The sequence below is a fragment of the Triplophysa rosa genome, linkage group LG5, assembly GCF_024868665.1.
Source record: "Triplophysa rosa linkage group LG5, Trosa_1v2, whole genome shotgun sequence".
NCBI lineage: Eukaryota > Metazoa > Chordata > Actinopteri > Cypriniformes > Nemacheilidae > Triplophysa > Triplophysa rosa.
Genome location: NC_079894.1, coordinates 12,626,657 through 12,654,436, shown reverse-complemented (window position 1 = coordinate 12,654,436; position 27,780 = coordinate 12,626,657). Strand labels below are relative to the sequence as shown.

The 27,780-nt window shown below is 38.4% G+C and overlaps 3 protein-coding genes across 4 annotated transcripts in view; 1 reads left to right on the top strand and 2 right to left on the bottom strand.

Annotated features, from left to right (window-relative positions):
• The first annotated feature begins 1,627 nt into the window (after positions 1-1,627).
• Positions 1,628-27,780, top strand: part of elovl1a (ELOVL fatty acid elongase 1a) — a 36,871-nt gene continuing 10,718 nt past the window's right edge. Inside the window, exons 1-2 of one of the 2 annotated variants that reach the window (XM_057334653.1) lie at positions 1,628-1,811; positions 27,256-27,347. The gene's annotated coding sequence lies outside the window, so the exon portion shown is untranslated. The remainder of the gene's footprint in view (positions 1,812-27,255; positions 27,348-27,780) is intronic. The other variant, XM_057334652.1, reaches the window with a different exon arrangement.
• On the bottom strand, positions 6,019-11,908 carry tmem275a (transmembrane protein 275a). Its single transcript, XM_057334654.1, has 2 exons — positions 11,157-11,908; positions 6,019-10,810 (listed from the first exon to the last, which is right to left on the bottom strand). The coding sequence occupies exon 2, from the start codon at positions 10,707-10,709 to the stop codon at positions 10,056-10,058; it is 654 nt and encodes a 217-aa protein (XP_057190637.1). The 5' UTR covers positions 10,710-10,810; positions 11,157-11,908; the 3' UTR covers positions 6,019-10,055.
• Positions 13,980-25,136, bottom strand: kncn (kinocilin). Its single transcript, XM_057334655.1, has 5 exons — positions 21,458-25,136; positions 19,374-19,442; positions 18,816-18,893; positions 15,684-15,780; positions 13,980-14,533 (listed from the first exon to the last, which is right to left on the bottom strand). Exons 1-5 carry the CDS (start codon positions 21,603-21,605, stop codon positions 14,464-14,466), a joined length of 462 nt encoding a protein of 153 aa, XP_057190638.1. The 5' UTR covers positions 21,606-25,136; the 3' UTR covers positions 13,980-14,463.

Genomic DNA, 27,780 nt, shown 5'->3' with positions numbered 1-27,780 from the left:
TTAATGACTTGAACAATCTGCTTTTACGGGGGATGCAGATCAGAACCAAAGATTGGTGGGCCAATGTGACTAGAGCCGCCCGTGTAGGCTCAGAGAGTCCACCACCATGGGGACACAAGGGGGAACATAATGAGAAAGCTGTCCCCGGAGGTCCCTGTCCACATAAAGGCATGATTATTCCCCCTCTTGGCAAGGGCCGCTAATGGCAGGGCTGGTCAGACACTGGACTCAGTGTCTTATTAGACAAGCTTCTCTCTCCTATTGGTCCCAGCGTTGGGCTTGTTTGTTTTTTGGAAGCACTGTGGGAAAGTGATTTAAGTGTAAAGCATCCGCTTTTATTTCTTTCTGAGTCATCCTTTAGAAAAGAGTGAGAGAGTGAGATGATGGTATGCCACTGTAATGAAAGGAGACATGCCAGTCTCTCCATGCCCTGTGCTGCAAAGAGCTATTCTTTTAAGAGCTGCACAAGCTTACCAGCACTGTTCAAAGTGGCATTCATTCAGACTTTAACCATTAGCAATAAAAAAGACGCACCACATTGTTTGGTCTGTGCGCCTTTCACTGATATTTTATTACAGAGCCCATCAAATCATCATTTATTTAAGTGGCTCCCATACACACCTGTTGCATCTTGATGAACTAAAGGAGGCTATTATGGGCTTGTCGCATGCTGTTTAGGCTTTACTGTTGGAACAATTGTGAAGGACGTGCTTTTTAAGTGCCAAGCAGGTGAATTCAGGAACTTTTTGCAGAAAGACTCCCCATGCATATCTGTAACAACCAGAGAGAAACGGTGCATGTTAACACAGCAAAGCAGTATTATGATCAACAACATACAGTATTGTCGTTTAAATGGGTAGATGTGTCTGCATTTAGATTAATGCATATTCTTAGAAGATAATATAAGCCCAGAATCATCTTTGCAAAATGCAGTTGTGAACCAGTCTGATGCGGTCACTATTATGAACGCTGCATCATTTCTAATCTGGTTTTGTGGTAGAGACTTCTAGTGGTGAACAATAGTAATGCAACTTGTTTACCATTCCCATTCAATTAAATCTGCCAAACTATCCTGGTGAATGAAGAGCCATTGCTTTATTAAGTTTGTGAGCTAAATATTAAGTGAAACAACACCATTCAACGTACGTATTGCAGCCACGATGTTTTCATTCAATGTTTTTAAGTGCTCTGGCAGTTACGCAGGGTCACTGAACCGAGTACAAAGAAAATACACAAGCTTGTTCCGTTCAAGTGAACTAAAGTTCAAATGATAACTGGGAACATGCCAAATGCATTTACATAAGCGACAACATACCATTACAGAATCTATTTTTGGTTGTACCTACATTGACCTGTTTGAAGAGTCAAAGTTACAGTTAAAGGGGTGGTGCAACGGTGTGTCATGCATTCTGACTTCTTTACAATGTTAAACGTGCTGTCTTCTCATGCTTAACATGGTCAACTTGTTAAAAAAGAGTTGGGCGTATTACGTAGTATTTCTGTGCTCGATACACTCCCCCAGCAATCGTTTCGTAACAATTTTTCTTAGTCCCTTATTAGACAATTCTCCCGGAAAAGCACGCGGCAGCAAGTAGAGCAGGAGAAGGAGCATGCGCAGACGTCACTTTCACTTGTGTGCAAGAGAGAGAGAGAGAGCATACGTTCGTGAAGTTCAGGTGTTTGTTTGTTCACTGCATTTGGGTGATGAATGTTATATAAACGGTGGATATAACGCTGGATTTGGAGATTGTTTGAAACTGATATATGGAGCCGTCCCAGCGCTAAAAGATGCCGGACATGAACCGCATGCGGTGAGTGAAACTGATGTCTGTGTTTTGTTGGCAATGGGTGCGCACGTGCTTTAGTTCAGCCTACCCCTCCCCCCCGCACCCCCCCCGTCCCCCGCACGCGCCGTATGCTTTCGGAAATAATCGTACAGCTGTATCTATCTTTCATAAATGTGATCAAACTAAATACTCTTCGAAGATACGAAGTATGCAATACTACTCTATAGGTACTCAAGATTAATATGAGATTGGCAGAAACCGCGTGTGTTAGGGCCACTTTAAGACAAAAAAAGCCGTGTTTTTTCCTAGAAAAGTAATTACGCCAACATCTACACAACATAAAACATTTTTATATTAGTAAAATGAAATTTCATCAATAGCTTTGGCGACTCAGGGGAAATCCCTTTTGTATGCGTGCGAACGATCAGCAGCCACATTTCAAGCTCAAAAGGTGTGCAGTCGACCCCACTACACCAGCGGTATTTCTAAATGCCTGTGCGCATGCGCTGATTCGTATTGAGGGTGTCTGAATAGAAGCTTATGCAACAGTATGGGTAATTTGTATACACCGTGCTTACTTTTGGTTGGAGGGAGGTCAGTGCTGTTAGTTGCTCTTTGTTAAATCTAGTTTGTATTCCTTATGACTTGGGTGAGCAAAACACACCTTAAACACATTAAACACTTTATATGAAATTCCCCCACTCTCTCTCTTTCTTTTGTGATACCCCTTAACACCACCCATCAGTGTTTCCCAGCAACAGAAGGCTGTGAACTGTAATTTCTGGAGCATTCAGTGGAACATAACTATACCTACAATTTGCACAACTTTGACAAACAGGATATCAAATGCAGCGTGCCAGTTGCATATTGATCTCAAGCAAACATTGAAGTTGTCTCACATTTGCACAAAGGAAAGAAAACATATGGATGATTATATGGATGATTTGAATGTGAATGTTTCACACACATCTCTTGATGCACTGCAAAAAATGACTTTCTTTCTTTCCCGTAAAAATGTCAAAAAATTCTTGAATCAAGATCCATTTTCTTGATGAGCAAAATGCCCTAAGAAAAGAAGTCTTGTTTTTAGTCAAAAAATACGAAATTTCAGTGAATTTGTGCTTAAAACAAGCAAAAAAATCTGCCAATGGGGTAAGAAAAATAATCTTGAATTAAGGTTTACCTTTTTCTTAGTCACTCAATTCAAGATTATTTTTCTTACCCCATTGGAAGATTTTTGTTGCTTGTTTTAAGCACAATTTCACTGAAATTTCATATTTTTTTACTAAAAACAAGACTTATTTTCTTAGGTCAGTTTGCTCATCAAGAAAATACATCTTGATTCAAGAATTCTTAGACATTTTTACTGGAAAACAAGAAAAAAAGTGTGTTTTGCAGTGTGTTAGTTCACTGTAGATGCACCTTGATTCACTGGCATTTGAAATTTATTTTTTTTTCATACTGAGAAAACATCAAATGGGAGTATTGCAAAGATATATAGCTAACAGAGCACTGAGAGCAGGACCTATTTATCATAAAACAACAGGAAAGAAGATAAGGAGTCACATTGTTTTCCAAAGGCATCAGGTGCTCTGTTCCGCTTTGACTGAGGCCGTTCTCATGTGATGTATGTGAGAGCTGTACTCTGGTCTTTTCTCCATAGAACTGGGTTGAATTCGACCACGGTTACATAACAGCTGTCTGCTTGCATAGGTCTCTTGCAGCTCGTCTTTTCTTAATCTCTTCTGCCTGATTACTCACTCCCTTTCTTTATATACGCCCCTCCCTGACTCACTCAAGCTGGGGAGACAGAGGTTGCTTACACACAAGCAGACTATACACACACAACGCACATGCTAGCAGCCGCCATGGTCTGGTTCTGAGCGGATTGAGAGGGCTGAGGACCCTGTTTGTCCCCCAGCAGAGCAAGAGGATTTGAAACATGAGAATCATGCCATACTGTCACACAATCATCCAGAAACACACATCGGCCTACACGCAGTGTATTTGCATCAAGGGAGATTTTAGGGCTTTAAAAAAACAATTGGAACAATTACATTTTGTAATTTACTTGATGTTGCATTAAAGAAATGTTCGAAGTCCAAGTTAGTTGTGACACAGCGTCCAAACATTTAGACTCATCCCACTCTTCATTAATATTCTGCATGTGTAATTATGAGCCTGCTGCATCCCAAATCAGTAACACCATAGAGGCAAGACCATAATATTATTTATTGGTTGATACTAATACATGACCGAAGCAGTAAAAATAAGTGTGTTGTGCTCTATTTGGCAATGTACAGGATGATCAGGCTCTGTTGATTTAATAAAATGCACATACATTGTATATACATGTACATCTCACACCTTTCGCCCTTCAGATATTGTTTATGAATAAATACATTTACAAAATTCTACATAAAATGTACTTTTTTTAAAAATCTAAAAACCTAAAAGTCTAAAACCATGCTAAGGTCTCAAAATCTAATTTGACATAACTTTACTTAGGCAATTTTAAAGATATCAAGGTTCTTTATGCAGGATGATTTTATTTTAAAAACAGACTTAAGCAGGGTTTTCACGCACTGGGTCACATGCAGTCAATGAAGTGATTGTCACGTACATACATTTATTGCTCTTTTCATTGTCTTTGAAATTGCAGCTGCTTAGTCATCGTAGGTCAGGACAGTGGACCTCTGCATTCCACAACATAGCTACATTACTCAGGTACATTTCACCAGCACAGTTTACCGTGAAACCTGCTGTCCCCCTCAAACAGTAACTCATTGTATATTCAGCGTAGGTTATGTATGACAGCGTGAAATGTGACTAGTCATATTTTATTCTTTCATCTGCATTGCAATACGACAGTAACCCTGACATGTGGCAAACATCTGCATCAGCACATGACCACTTTCTAAAAGAGCTCATGCTGCGTATTGTGCTCTATTATAAATATTTGCTAAGAGAATGTGTGAGGACGGACACAAAACTTTACAACAGGATGTTGGTTACGTGTTTCAGAGATTCACAGGAACTTAAAATGACCCAGTATATTTAACTGACCCTGTGTCACTCTGGAATTTTGTCTGGTTTCAGAATTGTGTAGATTTCACACTGCAACACTTCAAAGAGAAGAAGACACTTATCTCAGCTGTCCACTCTGGAACTTAGTCTGGTTTCAGTGGACAGCTGAGATAAGTGTCTTCTTCTCTTTGAAGTGTTGCAGTGTGAAATACACAGCTGCAGTGCATGCGAAAACTAGAGCATTGTCAGGTGACTTTTACACAGAGGTACTTACACTTGCACGTCAAGAGAAATCACTGTTTGCTATTGGTTCATTGATGAGATCATTTGACATTAGAGAGCAGTTTGTTACATCATAAGGTAATACAATGGGTGAGGGAAAACAGAGATTAATGCATGAGTAATCTTTGAATTAATCTAAATGACCTTTCTAGTATTTAGAGTACTGCCCTGGTATATCTGGGTAAAGATATGCGGGTTTACCCACAGAGGTTTTTTTTATCCAAATGTGTAATACTGAGATAAGGGCTCTCTCCATGTTTTCTCCATGTGTGTGTACAGCTGCTACAATTAATGTTGTAAAAAATATGGTTAAATACTTATTTCACTGAAGAGTATAGCGGTCTCAGCCTGACAATCTTTAGATTTATCTGTATGGAAATAAACATATAGGCTAATCCAAGTATTTTGGCTTTATTTGTAGCAAAACCATAGTAACCACAAATCTACTATGATCTCACCACAGTATAACCAAAGTTTAACCATGGTGTTTGTAGTAAAACTATGGTAATGCAAACGGTATTAATCTGCCAAAAACATGGTTTCTACACTTTTACTATTATAAAACCATGTTGACAGATCACCTAATATTCAAATAAAGTTGTAATTATGACTTTCACATTTCAATGAATTCGTTTTGTAAGTCAGAACAAATAGCCTAGATAATGATAATTCATCTACAGTAAATTATTCTTTTTGTCTCTGATGACAAGATTCAGTTTGTCAATTAATGCAAACTACAGGAAAGTAGACATACTTATTCTTAATTGATATGGTTTAATATGGTAATTTAATTTTAAATAAGACACTGTAGCCCATGGACTTGTTATACTAATATCTTCAGTAGGCTAACTATTCAATGGATTTGATGGAATGGAGTTTATTCTAAAAATAATTCACACCTTATAAATTAGAAAATGATTCTTTACTTTGTTGCTATCAAGTAATTTAACAGACTATAAAACACATTACTACTGACAAGAAAAACTGACCTAAACTGAAATAAACCAGTCAAAACCAAGCGATGTGTGAGTTTAGGTGAAGGCATAACAAATGTGCGTCTAGTACCATCTAGTGACGATAACGCGCCACAACATGAAAAGCAAAACGCTTGAAAGAAGCAGAAGCATGAATAAGAAATGCACAGAAAAATTGTAGAGTGTATTACTACAGGCTCTGTAAAAATATTAGTTATGAATTCATCAAATTTAAATATAAAATGACTGTTAGTTATTACTAGTAGTTACATTTTAGACCTGCAATTTTATAAAAAGCCAAATGGGGGTGCTGTTAACCAATGAATTCTACTACAGAACACAACAGTAAAATCCGCTTCTTTTTACTTGTTTTAAATCTCAAGACTCCTAAAACTACATTTAATATTTTCAATGTACCATATACTATAATTTCAATGTGTAGAGTGTTTTTAGAATCCTGCTGTATGATCGGTTCTTTTTCTGATGTTCTTTAAATTCAAGGATCTGTTTTTGAGATGTTACAAATATTCAGTTCTTTCTAATATTAGTTTGGAAGTAAAGTATATACAAAATATAAAACTCAACATATAACACAGCTTTAGAAAAAAGTTTGGTTCCTCCTGTAGTTCTTTGTCTATAAAAGTGTCTCTGTAATGAAAGCTCTATCCAAAACCCTATAGCAAGTAGAGAGACAAAGCAGGCATCCCCATTATATGCCGCTTTTTGTAGGAACTTTTTAGCAACAATGTGAATAAGTATTTATAAACTTGCTTTTAATGTATATCCTGGCATGCCAAATACTTTTTTTAGTCATTTTATATTCTAAAAATAAATTGTCGTAAACTGTAGAGCAGTGGTTCCCAACGCTGGTCCTCGCCACATCCCCCCAGAATGTTTTCCTATATAGAACACCTGATTCAAATCATCAGCTGGTTGGTGTGTTAACAAACTAACCAACATTCGGAGCGGATCTGACGAAAGAGTATATACTTGCAGTAAAAGAACAAAGAGAAATTGTCAAAAAATACAAAGGATGCAGTCAAAATGTGTGGACACAATTCGGTATGTATAATTATAATGTTTACAAAAAAATGTTGTAACTATGTTGTTTCAGTGACAACAAGTCATAGGCCTACATCATTTATAATCAACATGGCCAGATTAATAACCAGATTAATAACAATGCTTTAATCAAACCTTATCATGCTGAATTTCTCTCTCCATTTAAATACCACTTAAATACTTATAAGAACACACATGACAGAAAAATAAACATTACAACATCTCTCTAGGTGCAGTAAAACCACATGACCAAATGTTCTCATTGGACATTTGTATAGCCCTCACTGGTTTGATCCTGAGATCACAGTCATTAAGGCAGAATTCAATTCCTTCAGCTCTGGTACAGCAGATGTGTAAATGCCAAATACTGTAGCAGCGTACAAACAGAGGTGGAAAGAATTATTCCACAGAGTCTGACATTGAGTCTGTAAAAATACCGATGTCTCCAGGCTCCACTGTCCAACATATCTTCTTTCCTAATACTTCATACACGGAAACCTCTCTTTACAAACAATGAAATGTTCTTTTTTCCGTGGCAACATTGCACTGTTTGTAAGCATGCAGTTCATGTTGCACATTGTTCAGTATTAAACAAATATGAAGGCATTTGACAGAATAAATATACTGCACTACATCACAGAGATACATAATAACATTTAAATCACTACAGTGACAGAATAACAAAGGAAACACTACATAATTATATCATTAAACTATCACATTAAGCCGTTTGCTAGTTTTTAGATGATGAAAGTGATAACTGAAGTCAAACTTTAGAGAAGTATAAGTTTAAGTTATCTCTTTTACAAAGAATAATTTAATCATATTCCTTTTCTCAGTGGTATAAGGTAATTGAATGATGTTTTTTTGAGTGTGCTTGCAATTCTGACAGTATCAAAGGCAGTCACTGTTAGCTGAACTCAAGATCAACGTAAGAACTCAAGAACTCAATCAACGTAAGGAAAATTGTTTTACGGTTTGTATTGAACCATCAGCACAGTGATGGAGGGCACGTTTAAGAACAGTGCTGGTTCTTGCTTTCATAGGCCAAAGTAAAAAATTGGGAAACAATAAGATAGAAAAAAAGGAACCATAGCATATTCTAATGTTGTCACAATATTACCAGAAGACTAGCACTGGCATGCACAATGCCTGAAAGACAACAGAACATAGATACTGGGGTGAAACAGCCTTTGGCAATTATAAGAAAAAGGGAGATATTGGATTACTTGGCAGAATTATTAAACAATTCAGTTTTTTAAAGATTAATAAGCTGTCAATTCATTAATGACAAAACTCTAAACAATAAAACAAAATGCAACAATAATTTAATTTAAGGATTCATTTAACTTGGATACGCTGATATGCACCTGCACATTTGCTGACAATTGTGTGTTTTTCCAGACAGATCATAATATAATGATTTTTCATGTGGAAATTGAGTTGTTTTTATTCTGCCCTTCACTGAACTCAAACACAACTATGGCACTGCTTAACAACAACAACAAATTTTTAAGAGTCTTGTGAAAAGAAAATCAAAATTGGCAGAGCTTTTACACAGTGTCACGGCTTATTTGAGCATTCAAAGACAACAAAATCAAAGCACTTGGCCATAGACTATCACCATAATGGCCTGTCCACACCGGGACGATACTCGCATGCGTTTGTCGTCGACGTTTAACACCTCATGACTAAACAAAGAGCGCCAATGTGAGTGTGCGCACCGACGCGCAAAATGCCAGGCGTAAAAGTGTCTTTTTTTAAACGCCTAATGCTGGCTGCACACCAAAAGCTAACAATCATGTTCCACGCTCTTTATTACTCGCGGGAAAAGTTTGTTATTTTCACGTGAGTCACGCGATGAGACAAACATTTTCAACCTTCGCGGAACACGAGATTGACGTGCCGCGAGTTCGTGTCTTTGCATTGACTTTGTATGTAATTTACTAGCGCAAAACGCTTAATTCGCATTTGGTGTGAACCCGCTATAAGGCTCGTTTTCTTTGTTTTAAAAACTGGCTGACCAATGAGATTGCCGCTTTTGTTCACGTGCCTGGAGCTGCTGAAGTTACAGTAAAACACGATTTGGTGGAGCTCACGCACAAAACGGTCTTTCCAAGCACACATTGACGAAGAGGAAGCAAGATGAATTCTTCTTCTGTGTGGCAAGTGAGTGTCAGAAGCATAAAGTTGCGCAGCGCCAACGCAGCGCCAAGAAAGAGTGTTTCTGTTTTTCATTAAGCGCCATCTATGTCAGGGAGTGAATTTGCACGTTCACTTGGCTCATCGCCAGTGAAAACGAACGTTGAAAAACGTCTCGAAATACGCTAGCGATAAACGCGTGCGATTATCATCCCGGTGTGTACGAGCTCTTAAACATACGAATTCCAGCCAAGCAGGCTACATATTAAGAAGAAAACATACAACATTTTAATTTCCGACAGTTTAACAGCTGAATTCAGTTTTGATAAAACACTATAGACAGCACATACAGCAACACTCAGTGTAATGTCTCTCTGCTGAGCTACTGGTTCTGTTTTTTAGGCTCATCTCCAAAGCCATTTTTACACAACAGCTGATTCTATCTCTTTGGAGCGCAGTAACTGTGAATGCTCTGAGTAACAGTGGCACAGTAAGAATATGTGGAACACGCCACAGTGATTCACCTTTCAAAGATGTCTCTCTGTCGCTACGAGAGCACAAGACGATGCAAAGCTCTTCACATGCTTGTCACATAGTCAATTTTATGTCATGGCCATCACAGAAGCCTGAGACCAACCCATTGAAACAATGTCAACATTTCCATGTTTTTGCACCTCGTGCCAACCGTGATAATCAACTAAATTCTTTTCATCTGAAGACATATTTAAACGTAATGCCAGTGCTTCAGTGCTTCTCAGGAGGTCAGCCTTAAGCGTCACCCTTAAGTGGCGACGCAATCTGAAGGCAAGGTGAGCCGGACCGCCCCTCCACCTCCTGTTGAAGCAGAAAATGCTGCCAAAGTTGAGTTGGGTCCATTGGCTTCCATAGTAAAGAGCTTGCAGGATCTTGCAGGAGGAACATACTCCGGGGCAGGAACGGTTGGATTGGCAGTAGTGGCCGGAGCCTCTCTCTCTGGGCTGGAGGAGTGGGAGGAGCAGGGGGAGTTGGTGGGGCTGAGCTGCACGGCCGTAGTGTCCTGAATCGTATGCTCGCTGGTCTCGATCTCAAACGCCGCACCTCCACCCAACCCACCTCCTCCTCGGCCCATGAATCCCAAACCGCCACCTCCTTTAGCCCGACGAGAACTTTGAGGAGGAGGCAACCGACTGCAAATGCAACAAGCCCCAAAGAATGAGAACGCCACCAGCAACAGTATAGGTCCAATGATAATCGGAGGATTGCTTGAGGGCACGAGCGTGCTAAAAGCGAAGGCGCCCACTAAGGTGATGTTGATGCCCGCCAACATAATGCACAATCCACATGCACAGCAGAGGGCCGGAGAGGGCAGACCCTGAGGACGTGATTTCCTCTTCTTGCGGCTCTGGGTGTCCTTTTTGGGCACCGATGTGCCAGAACTCTGTTCACTGCAAACCATATCAACAAGGGCGCTGTCACAACCCCAGTCACACCTGGTGTGTCCTCATCAGCAAACTGTCTTCATGCAGAGTGCTTGCTTCACACTCAATAGGGAGCTACCTGTAGTGCAAAAAGAATGACACTTTTAAAGTCAAGTATGAGGTATGAAACAATATTTCTTTTGCACCAATGGCTCATTACTTACTCAGAAAAAAATTATGATTTTACACAGTTTAGCATTCTTCATATGCTAAAGGCACTAAAGCTTTTCAATTCAGCATGTAATAACCAAGGTCCCACTTCACTTATACACCATACACTTAGAAAGCTAATCATTTAACAACATCTCATTTGTTTCAATTACATACTGTCTGTAAAAATATTACAGAAGCCGCTCGAAGGCTCGTTTTATGAGACGCTAAAGCGACCATTAAAAAGGCTCGAGCTACGATTAACGTCAGCTTACCTAATGAAAACCTGAAGACATGTAGTGATGCTCGGCGTCAAAGGACGAGTCTTGCCGCTAAATCGACGTCCAGAAGAAAGGACACAGACTTGACAAAGGTCTCCCGTTACGCACGAAACGCGTCGTCTCTGTTAACCCAACGCCGTCTTGATAAACACGACACAATGAGGTACAGCGTCTTTCACACGGGTTCCGCTGTCATCTTCCACAGCTGCTCGACTCAGCGCTTCACATCGCGTGTTGTACAACGCTCCTGTCAATCAATACACGTAGTCTTTCGTGGTCCACACGTTGCGCGTGAGTCACGGCGGCATGATTTCTGACTTCTCGTTTTTAAACAGAACAAAAGAGATGAGCATTAGGCGGAGTGTGAGGCGCACCGCTGTCTTTTGTTCAGTAGTGTTTGTAAATCTCTGTAACAGGTTGCACGGGAGGCTGTGTGTTGTAGATAAGTGCAGAAGCACCAGTTAAACACGGTGGGAATAAACTGGGTGGGAATAGCAAAAGTGTAACGTTAGGCATGAGTTCAATGAGTAAGTTTGGAGGAGGGACTCTTTCAGCATCATTACTGTGAGGAGTGTGGACAGCTCCCGGTGCTGAAGCTCACTTTTTCATAGTAGGCCAAACTACTACTTTACATGGACATAGCCGAAGCCAATAAACAGTTAAAGCCTTTAGGGACTGTTGCCATGGTAACCACCATTTCCGTCAATCTATAGACGGTTTCATTTTAACAACATAAACAAAGGTTACTGCGCATGCGCACTTTTTTGACCCCAACTTAACTTCCGGTACACATTCACTAACAATAGAGTGCGTGTAGATTATTTATGAAAACAATCAAAAGAAACCGAGAAGAACCGTTACTTGGCTAAACTTGTCTCTCCAATATTTTGAATTTAGACTCAGATACCAAGCTCAACAACTAGATGTCAATGTTGTACCATACGGTTTGTTTAAATGTGACCAAATTACAGGACCCATTCAACAAATTGTTTATTTACATTTACATTTACGCAATTATCCAAAGCGACTTACATTGCATTATACTAAACAATTGTTTCTAAGTATGTGCAATCCCTGGGATCGAACCATTGAGCCACAGGAAAGCAATACAATGTTTATTTAATAAAATGAACATACAACACAATTCAACAAATCGTTTATTTAATACAATTATTATACACACTGTAAAAAATCCAACTTGCAAAATGTTCTCCCTACAAAGATAAATAAATAACTTGAACATAGAATTATTGTTTTGCATGTACTAAACAAAATGAGCATAAACATGTTTCTAACAAAGATTATTTTGTTGACTGGACTTAGATTCTCAAGTTTTGTGACCAAAATGTGTCAGAAAGTTTGCCCAATTTACAAAACAGAGTATTCTGAACAAACAATATTGCAAGAGTTTGAAAGTTCCCAAGAACTTGCCAAGTTCCTAAGTTTTTGGACAAAAAACACTTCAGAAGCAAATATGGACACTTCAGAAGGTTTCAGAAGGACAGCAACGATATGTAAAATATGCAATAGCGTGTGATATTAGTTAAATACATATAAACATTAAATAATATGAAATGTAATTTCAAATAAATAAAAACTGAAACTGGAAGTGCTTCTGGACCATGTTGCAAAGTGGTCTATAGTGAGTGCAAAATAAATCTTCTTGGTGTACTTTAGACCGGTTCCCAAAGTAGGGATCGTGAAACCCCCCCCCCCCCCGACAATATTAACAATATTAATAACTGCATTAAGTTAGGTGCAGCAAGTCATTTACAGAACAAAGTTAAACATTCCCATATGTGCACGCAGATTCTTTTTCAGGCTTTAAGTTTAGGATATTTTTATTTGTCGAAGCGGAGGAGGGCAGAAAAGCGCCGCAGTCAGAAAGGCTATCGTCCTCAGGTATGAAAAGAGGCCGACGTTTATAAAGAGGACATCCATCAGCACTTGAATCTGTTTGATGAAATTTGACCATCTAGTAATAGTTTATGGTTTATGTATAACAATAAGTAAAGTAATGAGTAAATAACTATAAAATAATATTATGTTAGACTGTGTACTTTTGTGTCATTATGCACATGCTTGGATAGACCTAATAAGTGCATGTGCGCAACGTTTGTATAATTTAACCACCTCCGAGGATAGTGGGGGTCTCGAGTCACTGGCACTGTTATTTTGGGGGTCACGGCCTGAAGAGTTTGGGAACCCCTGCTTTAGACAATCATGCTATTCACTGTAATATCACCCACGTATTATGACTTTTAGGGTTACACAGTTCACTGTGGGTTTAGATTAATCTTTTTATTTAACTGTACAAGATTTGGTGAATGATTTCTTTCACTGTCTAAAAAATCTTAAATGTTTCTTCAGATCATTGCTGTGATGGGAGACACAGAGTACAATGGTGCATAATTCAGTCGTTAGTGCACGTCAGAGAACTTAGCAACGGAAGACAGCGCCTCTCTGTCACCAAGCAGGGACAGAGACTGCATATTCAGTCTTTTATTGTGTCAGTGATGGTCTGTGTGGGATGTACAATGAATGTGTGCTGTGCACGCTTCATGTTCTTTCGTGACAATCTGAGTCACTTCTAGATGGAGCTGCAGAAAGGTGAAAGTGAGTAAAGCTATAGTAAAGCTGTAGTCGTAATCATGTCAGTGTGAAGGTTATATAACCTTTCTATATATATATTAGATATATTTTGTGTTTTGTGTCAGCATTATAAATGTTCCCACTTAGATATTTCTCAATGTAATGTTCTCAGTTTAGGTCTCAAATTTTAAGGCATTTTAAGACCAATTTTCATATGAATTTTCAAATTACATTTAATACAAAGACAGAGTCAATTCAACAACAAATATAGATTACATAAAGAACATGGTATGTAGGTCATAAGCATTTGTCTGTGACTGGTCCCTTATTTTCCTTTAGTGAGCTTTTAAGCTTGAAATTTAAACTGTACAAAAGTATATATTTGTAAATGTTAAAATAATGACCTTAGGTGTAGGTGAAGGTGTAGCCTTATGTAGTTCGTTTGATTCAAACATGTTGAAAACATTTTGGATTTGAATAAAACCAGTTCATCAGAGGATACCTACATTGTTAATCTGCATCAAAACATTTCTGAAGTGTAGTTTCTTTCCTTTCGTCATGCATTGTTTTAATATTACAGCAGACACCATGTCTGATTACACAGTGAAATCAAATAGGATACTGTCATGAACTGTAAGCAGAGTTCAGTCTCGCTTATGGTGAAATAAATACTGTTTGCTCTTTAATGACATGAAGTTGGATTCGAGCATTATGAGGGGTCTTGATCAGAAGATTTAAACTTTCGCCTGCCCAGAATATCTGGAATATCTGTAGAAGGCCTAAGAGAAGTAAGAAAAAAGGTGGTCATCTATTAAGTAGTGTGTGTGTGAGTAAATGCTTTTTAGTTTCACAGTGTAAGTTGAATAGAAAGCGCCATGTCTGGCTCTCTTGCAACATAAAATGACAATATGAGTGAAGGCAGTGGTGTAAGTCACCATGGCAACCACATCCGCAGCAACTTCTTTGTTGGTTTGAGACCAACAAGCTCATAATGGGAAGAGGTCAAGACCTTCCCTTTAAATTCTTTAAATAGAGGCGTATTCACTGCAGTAAGCAGAAAAGAGATTGCATATTACGGATGCACAACATAATCTGAAGCAAACTCTTATACCCTTTCAATAAACATAAAATGTCATAGAGAGCAACAATGAAAATTATGTCCTGGACGTGATTGGATCCTGGCATAGAATACAATGTAACCTCAATAGAGGAGCAAAAAACCTTTGTTGAAGAAAATGGAAACCCCAATCCATCCATACCTCTAGCAAGCCACAAATACATGGGCTGTTTGGCACTGATGACTGCTAGAGGAATTAAATGCCTCTCGGGCCCTAGCGAGATTGCCATATTGAAAGAGGGAATATATTGTCGCAAATGTAATGAAGGGTGTGTGTGTGTGTGTGTGTGCGCGTGTGTGTGCGTGTGTGTGTGTGTGTGTGTGTGTGTGTGTGCGTTCATGTTTGTATATCCCGGTGGGGACCTAAACCTGAATGCACACCAACTCAATGGGGACTTGTGTCACCGTGGGGACCAAAATTGAGGTCCCCATGGGCAAAAAAGCTTATAAATTGTACAGAACAATATTTTTTTTAATCTAAAAATGCAAAAAGTTGCAGTTACAGTCTGTACAGTATACAACTCATTACGCCTATGGACTGGCATGTAATAAACCAGACATGTGCGTGTGTGTGTGTGTGTGTGTGTGTGTGTGTGTGTGCGTGCGTGCATGCGTGCGTGCGCACGCATGCATGCATGTAAAATTATGCATATATGATTGATTAAAAAATTGTTGACACAGGTCAAAAACTGTACCGATTAATTTAATTCCTCGAGTGTTTAAACAGTGTTCAGTTTTACATTAACTTATGCTGTTGTTAAACATGAATGCAGTTTTTTAATGGATTTTTAGGCTGTGAATGAATGTCCCACCCATCATCCTGTGAGCCCTCAGCTGCTGTAGGGATGGTCTCCACAAACGTCCCCATCCGGCTCTTTGAACGCTCTACGTTCAGATGGCTTTGAGTCCCTAAAAAGAGTGACAGAGAAAAAAGCCATAAACTGTTGTTTGTACTCGACACATTCTCTCTGTTGTCTGGTTACATGATGCTCTTTATGACTGCTGTGTGCTTTGAGGGCAGTAAAAAATTAGGTCATAATCATGCTTATTATTGTTTTTCACAGCCAAGCCACATGTTCACATTTCTAAGAGTGAATAGACAGAGGGGGCAAAAAAAATCTGGAATTAAATTTTAAGAGAAAGGGAAATTAAGAGAAAATGTGTGCCACAAACTTATGGAGCTCATGCTGTCATTAAAGAAACACATGCTTAGTAACACTGAAAATGAAACTTTTCACTTAAATTCAACGATGACAACATCATTTTTAATGGGAAAAGTTTTGGAAAAAGACTAAAATAAGACCATTTGAACTAGTTTGGTTCAATAATATACAGCCAGTGAAAAGATAAAGAGACCAAAATAAGTTTTTTTTTTCTGAATTTACTCATTATAAGTATATGTTTATGAAAACGATCATTTTCGTTTCATTCAGTTAACTCGTAACAATATTTCTCGCAAATTCCAAATGAAAATATTGTTGCTGTCCTTCTGAAACCTTGTATCTCCATATTTTGTGATTTTAATTTCTTGCCATAAATCATTATTATTAGTCACTCTTTATGTTTGTCACTTGGTTTCAAAAATATCTAACCAATTAACTTTTTAAATGATTAAATACTGTGTTGTGAGGTCTTTTTCATTTCCTGAAAAACAGTGCATTTGGACATTCAAGGTTTTGGAAGGACGTTGACGATATGTTTTTATTTGCATTTACAAACCCGATTCCAAAAAAGTTGGGACACTACAAATTGTGAATAAAAAAGGAATGCAATAATTTACGAATCTCATAAACTTATATTTTATTCACAATAGAATATAGATAACATATCAAATGTTGAAAGTGAGACATTTTGAAATGTCATGCCAAATATTGGCTCATTTTGGATTTCATGAGAGCTACACATTCCAAAAAAGTTGGGACAGGTAGCAAAAAGAGGCCGGAAAAGTTAAATGTACATATAAGGAACAGCTGGAGGACCAATTTGCAACTTATTAGGTCAATTGGCAACATGATTGGGTATAAAAAGAGCCTCTCAGAGTGGCAGTGTCTCTCAGAAGTCAAGATGGGCAGAGGATCACCAATTCCCCCAACGCTGCGGCGAAAAATAGTGGAGCAATATCAGAAAGGAGTTTCTCAGAGAAAAATTGCAAAGAGTTTGAAGTTATCATCATCTACAGTGCATAATATCATCCAAAGATTCAGAGAATCTGGAACAATCTCTGTGCGTAAGGGTCAAGGCCGGAAAACCATACTGGATGCCCGTGATCTTCGGGCCCTTAGACGGCACTGCATCACATACAGGAATGCTACTGTAATGGAAATCACAACATGGGCTCAGGAATACTTCCAGAAAACATTGTCGGTGAACACAATCCACCGTGCCATTTGCCGTTGCCGGCTAAAACTCTATAGGTCAAAAAAGAAGCCATATCTAAACATGATCCAGAAGCGCAGGCGTTTTCTCTGGGCCAAGGCTCATTTAAAATGGACTGTGGCAAAGTGGAAAACTGTTCTGTGGTCAGACGAATCAAAATTTGAAGTTCTTTTTGGAAAACTGGGAAGCCATGTCATCCGGACTAAAGAGGACAAGGACAACCCAAGTTGTTATCAGCGCTCAGTTCAGAAGCCTGCATCTCTGATGGTATGGGGTTGCATGAGTGCGTGTGGCATGGGCAGCTTACACATCTGGAAAGGAACCATCAATGCTGAAAGGTATATCCAAGTTCTAGAACAACATATGCTCCCATCCAGACGTCGTCTCTTTCAGGGAAGACCTTGCATTTTCCAACATGACAATGCCAGACCACATACTGCATCAATTACAACATCATGGCTGCGTAGAAGAAGGATCCGGGTACTGAAATGGCCAGCCTGCAGTCCAGATCTTTCACCCATAGAAAACATTTGGCGCATCATAAAGAGGAAGATGCGACAAAGAAGACCTAAGACAGTCGAGCAACTAGAAGCCTGTATTAGACAAGAATGGGACAACATTCCTATTCCTAAACTTGAGCAACTTGTCTCCTCAGTCCCCACACGTTTGCAGACTGTTATAAAAAGAAGAGGGGATGCCACACAGTGGTAAACATGGCCTTGTCCCAACTTTTTTGAGATGTGTTGATGCCATGAAATTTAAAATCAACTTATTTTTCCCTTAAAATGATACATTCTCTCAGTTTAAACATTTGATATGTCATCTATGTTGTATTCTGAATAAAATATTGAAATTAGAAACTTCCACATCATTGCATTCTGTTTTTATTCACAATTTGTACAGTGTCCAAACTTTTTTGGAATCGGGTTTGTATTTCCCAGAAAGCAAAACAGGACAAACTGGTCAAAAATATCATAAAAAGATGCATTGTTTGCAGATCTTGAACAAAAATAAGAATGCAATAAGCTTGACTTTTTCACAACTTTCATACATCTTTGCATTCTCTCAGTTGGGTAACTTTATGTCATTGCTGAGGTTTGTTTCAGTTAAAACTCAACAGACAGGCCTGAAATGGCCACAATACATGTACAAAGAAGTGCTATTTTAAGGCAAACCTGGAGTGGTCTCTTAATTATTTCCATGGTTGTAGAAGTGTCATCATCAATGATGTCATTCAGGTAGCTGAAGTGACTTCTGTGAAAACCTATTTAATTTTTAGATAGTTCATTTGCATTTCCAGCAACAATACAATACCCATTTCACGTTAAATTACCTAATGGAAGTGCTCTACTTCGATTACAGCTCAAGATTTTATCACAGCCTCATGTCTTAAATCAGGAATGGCACCGTGTAAATGTGAAGCAAAATACATCTCCACACTGACCCTGAGAAACTATGGCCAATTTAAAATGGTGTCATAGGACATCAGTCTACCACTGTCAGACTCTAGCTGGAGGGAGTGTTTGAGTGGGTTTGTGTGTGCTTATCCACGTGGAACAGCCACTTACCTTCTCGTGTGAGTGTAGCCACAGGCTGTTCTGGGGCTGGATTTGAATTTGTAGCCATTGGGTGCACTCTGAAGTTGCCTGAGAAAATGAGATGTTGTCCTATTAGTCCTATTAAGTGGTGTGACATTGTCTCAAGAGCAAACAAATATCATGTTACACAAAACAACCAAGACTGTATAACTGCTTATTTAGTGAGATTTTATGTAGCATTTAAATGTATCAATACCATGGTACAGTTATTAAATGCTTTGATCTGCTGATGGGTGTCGAGTCATTTTTCATAATGACACAGCTATGAGGTGGTTTATATCCTATTGACCATATTTTATCATTTCCCCTTCATGTAGCCATACAGTCTAAATAGTAAAACATTAACTCACAAAATGACAAGAACTGGTTACATTTATGCCATTGTGCTATTGTACTGAATATGTGAATATCAAAATTTGATAGGCACTTGTAAAAATATTATTAAATAATACAAAATATTATAATTGTAATAAAAACATATTCTGATTTCACCCACACCAAGACACTGAGAGGACACTTGGTTCTCACCTATATTGGGTAGTATGTGATGGAAATTAAACCAAGCTCTTATAAACGGGTAGACTGAAATGAGAAGGCCTGCAGAATATACACAGAGAAAAACAGTTAAGAAAAAACAGTCAACTCAGAATATGCACTGAACTGCCCACTTCGTGTTGTCAGGGAAATATTCAGCTCCAATCTTATAAACTGCACTTTCTCTCTGCTCAATGGATCCCTGAGCTAGAGCTACACACAAGAGCTAAAGACATGCCCCATGCATATTGCATTACACTGCAAACAGATGAACAGCAACTTTAGCTTCATAATAGGAACGTAGCACTGAACAGAGCGCTGATAAGCACTGAATTGTAGCAAAAGGCTTGTTCCTTTCAAGCACTGATGAACACTGAGAATTAATTCTTTCTGATTCCTGTTTGTGCTCAATTACATTCTCGCCATCCACTTTGATTTAACGTGCTTTCCCAAAGACACAGTGGAAACATCTATTAAGTCCGGGCTAATGAAGGCATGCATTCGATTTCTTTCTTTCAGTTTATCTTTTTGTTTTGAGACGTCTGAGGCTGGTTAGGAGACAGCCGTTGACTGCAGGGGCTGTGCTGGATTTTGATTACACACCTACTTGTCATGCTGCGAATCAATTCCCATTTGAAAAGGACAAGGCACCTCTTCTGGCTTTGTGTTTTGGCCAATTTCTGTTAAAAGAGGCCGCTGCCTAGCATGATTGCTGCATGCTGAGGGCTTTTTCATCATGTGACTTGTTTGTGTACCCTCTTCTTTCGTCATTTTTGTCCTCCAGTCTGCTTAACGCTTCCTTTTCTAACTCAAGCCCGATCCATCTCTGTGGTGAAGGTTCTGCAATCGATCTGTTCTGTTTGGCAGGAGAGCAGTTCACACACCAATAAAGAGCTCTACAATGTGTGTGCATCCATGCCAGCAATACAGGATCTCACAAAGATCTCCCTTTCTTTCACGCACACATAGCATAAAATGAGACGGTGTGTATTTAAAGAAATACGTGCCAGACAGACTGATCGTCTGCTAGTGAGACTGAAGAACGTGTGCCTTCAAGATTTCACACATCACTCATAAGGACCTGTGCTGATAATTTCTAGCAGTTAACAACAGATCAAAGGCTAGTGGTGTGTTGTGCAGCTCTATTGTGACAGGGTCTTGTGTAGATTACATACCCACTATCGTGAGCTGGTGGTTTGGATTACAGACTTGGATCAAATGATAGATGTGTCCGTTTTGAACCTCAACCTGAACGACTATGATACGTCATTTAAAATAGCAACCATTGCATTTCCAACAGCCCTCCTTCAAAGTGTGTGTTTTAGTTTCATGAGTGTGTAATGGGAAAGTGCTGATATGAGGCTGATGGAGTGTTAAAAATGCATGATTATGCAAAATAGCCATGCCTGTGGAACGGTGAGGAAATCAGTCAGTGTCTACAAATGGAAAACTGCATGCAAAACCTTAAAAAAACAGAATAAAATAACTTTTGCATACATTTAACATATGATGTGACATTTACCTTTTGGTAGCCTATATACATTTTAAACATACTGTACCAGCAAATACCACGACACCTGAGCATTAAAGAACAGACTTATTGCTAAATACCCGGGTGAACAACTAAATGTACTGTGTTCTATATAGACTGCTGCATGTCCTAAATATTAAGGTTGTAACCACAGATTTAGTATCTAAGCGGATCTAATAATGTAAAAGAATCACCTAAAAATGTTTTCATCATTAACTAATGCCATTTAAAACCCATGTGTTCTTTCAAAAGTCGTTTGTATAATAAATTTGAGTATTTAGTATAGTAGAATGTTCGAGTTGCTCTTTTTCATAAAATAAAATGTCAAGCAAGATTTCTAAGACAATATTTCAAATAAAATAATGTTTCAAGCTGTTCACACAAAGCTATGATACTGCATTGCTTCAGAAGTCTTGACAGCCCAAGTCCTCATCTACATTCATTAGATAAAAGAGAGCAATAAAATAAAATGTAATGATAACAAATTGTAAGAATTAACCATTGATACTCCTATAGGTTGAACATCTAAATGAGAAATGGTACTTACCAAGTCCGCCTGCCCCCAGAAAGATGCCCCCCACAGCATCTGCATCACAGTCCTTTGACACGCCAATGATGATGCAACCTGCTACTATGCTGAGCAGAGCCGAACCCACCCGTAGCCCATGGTACTCCCCAATACTGACCACGTTCATTCGGCAGGTGGAACCCCCACCTGCCCAGTCTGGCCGTCACACACACCTTTCTGAAACCTGTATTCACACAGAGTGCACGATCAGTGTCGAGAGCACGAGAGCTGAATGGAACTTTCACCGTTAGTGAGATGGGTTAACAGAGCCTCTGCTTTCTCCTCAAGGGTCTTCATACATCTTTAAACACAGGCCTCTGGTTACCTTGCTGGATTCATGCTCTTCCCCTTCAACGTAATTTGGGTCTGATTGAAGGTGACTATTCATTTCATTCGGAAGGCCAAGTCAAGCATACCTTACTACTGGAGTGTATGTCATTCTAGAGGCAGAATTACCAACCATGCATGTGCATGGGATCCCATGTGAGACACAAACACTAGGGATCCTCTTTGTTATGTGTTAAGACAAAAGTTACTGCATAAAAGTTATACGTTTGATTTGGTTTCTAGGAGCCGCTTAAGGTAAGAATGAATGATTACGTAAGAGAAAGAAATGTTAAATTTAGAATGTTTTTAATTGAAATGAGACAATCTCAATGATGTTTGCGGTCGGCAAATGCGACCTCCGGAGGATGCAGCCTTTGAATTTACTTCAGTAAGTTGTAGCCTAGTACATGTGCTAGTAAAAAATATTACAACAATTTTGTAGACTGTAAAAGAACAAAATGCACTTGTACAGACAGTGCTTGTTTATGTTAACATAGGTGTACATTATGCCTTATTTTTATGATTTTTTCCTGTAAGGTTAAAAAACTGTGGGCTATTATACAGGTTGGAATTTTATTATAGTTTATGAGGAATAATATAGTGTACTGAAGTTGTTTTTCATCTGGAGATGAAAACACAGAATCCAGAAAAATTAAAACAGAAGAATAAACGTAGGCTAATTAGAGAAAAAATATATTTCATAGGGCCCCATATTAGTAACAACTTGACACAGAACATTTGCTATTTCTCATCTGAAATACTAATTCTAACATAAAAACCAAACACATGTTTTCAAGTGCAGCCTACGCAAGAGTCAGAGTGTCACCGCGGGGACAAAGAAAATCTTAAAAATAAAAACAGGTTGCATAACAAGGGTTGAGGTCATTGTCAGACACTGTGAGGCTGCTTGCTCTATGAATGAAGCTATGGTTTTCATCTAGAACACGTTTTCTGTGTAATGAAAAAGCAAGGCTATAAATAAAGGGCCATGGGTAGAGTTACCAAAAGCATCATTTGACTTTGTTATCAATACAAAAACGGGAAGCCTACGAGTTCAATGGCATGCATTCTTGCTGCTAGTAGCTTAAGCTGGTAAATGATCATGGTGTGGCGAGGGGGGCGTGGTTCAGCGAGGTCCGCAGCGGGAGAGAGAGCGGGAGACGAGCGGTGAGTAAGTGGGTCAAGTACAAATTATAAACACCTGTGTCTCGTGCCAGGGTGGCGTGGAGAGACCGCATATAAAGACCGCGAGTCCAGAGTGACGGTGAGAGAGATGGACTGCTTACGGGCCTTAGTTAGGACGCAACGATCTTGCTGTGAAGCTATCGAAGGACAGTGTTTTATGTTTTCGATTGGAAAGGGCGCTGACTGAGCAACCGCCTATAATTTGATTACTTGAGTGTTTCTTTAGAACTTGAATAAAGCCCGTAACAGTCCAGCCAACCTCGTCCTCTTCCTTCCAGACTACTGATCTCGTTACACATGGTAATATACAGATCTTGCAAAATTTGATTTCTAAGTGGTCTAAACTGATCACCATCAGTACACAATCTCAATAAGATATTTAACATTGGGCCATGCAGACAACATAAATCTTAGAAATAAAAAGGTCACTTTCTTTGTTTAATCTCTTTGATCAAATCTACAAACTGTGCTAATACCTTATTAAACATGCTCTGCGAGATTTTCACAAGGGTCCCTTAACTGTAATTGCTGGCAGATGAGCTTCCATTTTGACTGTTTTGACTTGTAGCTCGAAGGGACTGTGTAATGAATCCTCCGCCGTCAGGACCCAAGACCATCCACAAAGGCCGCGAGTTGCCATAGAGATGGCATGGCAACGGAAGGAGCCCGGGGTGAACGGGATTAACACCAGAGAGTTGGGTAACAAATGACGTTAATGGGTGAATACGAAGTGACACATTTCCTGTTTGTGTACTGGGCCCTTCAATGCCATACAGAGGCTATAAGCATAAGGTTCCATTTGAAATGTATGGTTCCTGATACAGTAACAAGGAGGATCTGATGTAACAACAATTACATTAAGTTAGATAACTCAAATGAAACACAATGGTGGCCCTTCTGTTATGTGAATTCAACGGGCCCAGTTCTACCGTTTATTTCGTCATCTAAACAAAAATAAGTGAGTATAATTAAGTCAGAGTCCCAGACAAAACATCAACAAGGCATCTCATTAAAATTAAATAACAATCTTGATCTAAGATGGCAGTTGGAAGGAACAAAGGAAGAAAAGAATAAAATACAGAGATGGAAAAAGTCCTGCTGCATGTTACAGATTTGGCTGGTTTGGAATAACAATTCATTTCACACATTGCCACATGGCCATTATGCTTATATAAATGTTCATTGTTGTTGATTTGAAATGTGTTCAAATTATGTTTTTAGTAATTATTTTGAAGATGCTGTGTGTAATTTTTTGGAGGATCTATTGACAGAAATGCAATATAATATACATAACAATGTGTTTAGAGGTGTATAAAGACCTTACATAATAAAGTGTTTTTATTTCCTTAGAATGAGCTATTTCTATCTACATACACCGCGGGTCCGCTTGCATGGAATTCACCATGTTGTTTCTACAGTAGCCAAAAATGGACAAACTGCTCTACAGAGTGCGTTTCATAAAAACATTATCTCCTTCAGCAAAGGAGCTAAAATGTGACGACATCTTTGTCCTGTGTCAGCCACATAGTGCTTGGAAAGTGAGGGGTGGAGTGAGCCATTGGTTGCAATTCACTGTTAGATACCGCTTAATTTAATACACCGGACCTTTAATTGTAAAATGCAATGAAAGTAGGCATTGAATACTATGGTTAAAATCTACTAAATGTTTCATATTTAAATCTTTCTAACAAAAAGCTTTTCTCATGCTTCCTAAATCTGGGTGTAAACTTCAACCTTGTTTTTATTCTGTTGATTGTTGGAGATGTGGAGTAATGACCTCCCCAGCATCTCCATCCTCTTCAGTAATCACCTCACATCATCATTGCTGTCAGTCAAACCCTCATGAAGATATACACTATATAGACCAAACCTTATGCTCTTTTTACCCCAAAACAATAATCTTCCGTAAACAAACTAATTTCAAGAAATATTATTGAGTGCTTGATGTACTTGTAGATAGATTTATCTGCTTGTCACGTTTGTTGTACTATAGCATTGCTATGGATATATAAGATTATAAGGTCGTGGGTTGCTTAAAACGGTGTACCCCAAATGCACTGTAAGTTTATTTAGATATAAGTGGCAACACTTGTTGAAATTGAATTTTCTTAATGACTTAAGTGTAAATGATCAATATTTTTAATGAATTGAAATTGAATTATTGAGAGCCGGATATTTTCTACAAGCTGAAAATATTTCCAATGTGTCAAAATCATTAAATGCCCACAACTGCAATTAATATTACTGTCATGGAGGAAATAGGTATCCTGTCAATGAAAATCTGTAGACAGACTATTGCAAAAACATTGGCTCATATGCTCTTTAGACGCTCTGATGACAGAGGGGGATACAGAAGCGCGTTGATAAATATACAGTGTGAGCTGCCATTACTAAAGAGCTTACAGCCCGACAATAATTAGCCTGTTGGACCCGAGGCACGTAATTGCGACATCCATTTAAATCTGTGATATTGATGAGCTACTCTGACCTGCTGCAGAAGAGGTTGGCCTTTGTTTCCTCGGGTTATAAGTCTACTCAGGCAATGCTACCAGAGGTGTACTCAATTACCACAGAGGTTGAGCTACCTGCTCTGTATCCATATCACGGGTCTGCACAGCTGTTCCTTAGGAGGATGAAATCGTGAGAGACAATGAGATTGTGTGAAGCTGAGTGACAAAGCTTTTCATTGTTTTTTATAAATAAAGAAGACATTGCTAAATATAGCTGTAAGCAGCAATGAGATGAACAGATGTATCAGAATTTTAAAAACTTATACACAATGTACTTATATGTAATGTAACTGGCATTTTAACAATTTACAAAAAAATTTTAACATATATATAGTTCAAGCTCCATATATATGTAACTTATAAAATATAGACATATTGGTGAACTTACCACAATGGATACATTTGTATATCTTCACACATTCTCTTTTCAATACTATACTATATCATTTTAATTTCAATTTCATGTGATGGTTTCAATTTCAAACACTCAACTCAACTTTATTTATATAGCGCTTTTTAAAAATGTCTAGTAAAAATGACAAAGCAGCTGTACATGAAACATATTGACTATAAGCAAAACAATTAAAGTTGTACCTGTAAAAACAAGAAAAATGTGAAAACACAGAAGACAGACATACCCACATGCAAAACACTCCACGCACACAATATGCACACGTACTAACACACATAGACATAGACACACACACGGACGCGCAGACACACGGACGCGCACGCACACAGACAAGTACGCACACACACAGACACGCACGCACAGTGAGAGCACACATTGAAGATAAAAGTCAAATATAACAGACTATAAATTCCTATATGCAATATTAATTAAGTAAAACTTTAAAATTCTAATTCTAAAGCAGCCCCCCGGCCAGGCAAATAGTGGAAAAAAAACAGTAGCCTATGCAAACGGTGGCGAGGAACCCAAAACCCTAATCGAGAAAAAAAAGAACACCTCAAAACCTGTTGGGAATTAGTATTATGTTTGTGATTTCGGTCATATTTTTGTAATAGCTTGGTAATGGTTTATAAAAAAAACATGCAAACACAATAAAACCACAATAAGTTACATCAAGGTTGAACTGCATGCTTACAATAAAGTTTTTTTCCCCGTTAATGTCAGGTCAGGCCAGATTGTCACATTTTTATTGGGAATTGTTGTCACAAATGTTTTGTATAGTTTGATAATCACAATCACAGTTACCGAAACATTTACCTCACAAAAAAAGATTTAAAAGTAGTACACATACAATAAAATCATAGAAAATATCTTTATATGACTGTCCAACCGATTGTGATTGTGATGCCTTGTTCTCTGTTCCCTCTGTTGTTCTCTTGTTCTTTGTTCCCTATCACTCCCCAGACTGTAGTTAGGCTGTACGATAAATCATATAACCTCCACAAAACAATAAGTGGAATAATCTAACTTGCATGATAAACTTTTCTTTCATATTTATACATGACATTTTAATTACTTAGTTTAGAATTTCAGTAGGCATATTTCTTCTATTCATGGTTTAATAGCTCTTTTGTTGAAGAACAGCGACATCTTCTGGCACAAGACAAAAAAGCAGCAATGCTACACAGGAGTGCCACTTAAACTCAAAAAGTAGAAGCACGCGTTTTTTCAATAACGCTCATAAATATGTGAAAGTTTTCTCCGCAGAAACATGTATTTTCTATCTGACTTAAAAGATTGCCTGCTACAAACTAACACGTTTCTTTATTTCCGTATTAACAAAGTGACAGTGCAAATCTACAATAGATGGAAGAATCCATTCCTTCCGGGCTTCCGGATCACACCGTTTCCTGCGTCATGACGCACGGTTGATCAGGTAGGAATTTGGTGTTACGCTCAAGTTATTGTGAATCTGTTTGGTTGAAAATGTATTAATTTTATGTTTTGTGTTCATTTCCTGTATGTTGATTCTATTCCTGTTGATTGTTTTACAAAGTTATGAGGTGAAAGTGTCTGTTAAGTTTAAAAGGATAATAATGTGACTTTGGTGCACTTGTAACTGTGTTGTCTTGTTGTGTAGTTTAGTTCAGTTCGTAAACTTCTAGTGTTTCAGTGGTGTGACTTTTGACTTTTTTTGGCTTGCCTATAGGTGAACAGAGAGTTTAAAGTTGTGCTCTGTTGCAGATTTGCACATGATGTCAGTGACTTGAAACACCCATACTTGCATAAATATTTAAGGATATTTCAGCTTTGCATATTTGATGTTTTAGATTTATCATATTGCAAGCAAGTGTTTGAATTGATATTTA

What these genes read in the sequence shown, in the direction of transcription:
- tmem275a (XM_057334654.1), bottom strand. Translation starts at nt 10,709, where the DNA reads ATGGTTTGCAGTGAACAGAGTTCTGGCACATCGGTGCCCAAAAAGGAC.
- kncn (XM_057334655.1), bottom strand. Translation starts at nt 21,605, where the DNA reads ATGAACGTGGTCAGTATTGGGGAGTACCATGGGCTACGGGTGGGTTCG. An exon ending in TCTGGGGGCAGGCGGACTTG is followed by an intron (nt 19,443 to 21,457) that starts GTAAGTACCATT and finishes TATATTCTGCAG; the next exon opens with GCCTTCTCATTTCAGTCTAC. An exon ending in GAGGGCTCACAGGATGATGG is followed by an intron (nt 14,534 to 15,683) that starts GTGGGACATTCA and finishes TACTTCTCTTAG; the next exon opens with GCCTTCTACAGATATTCCAG.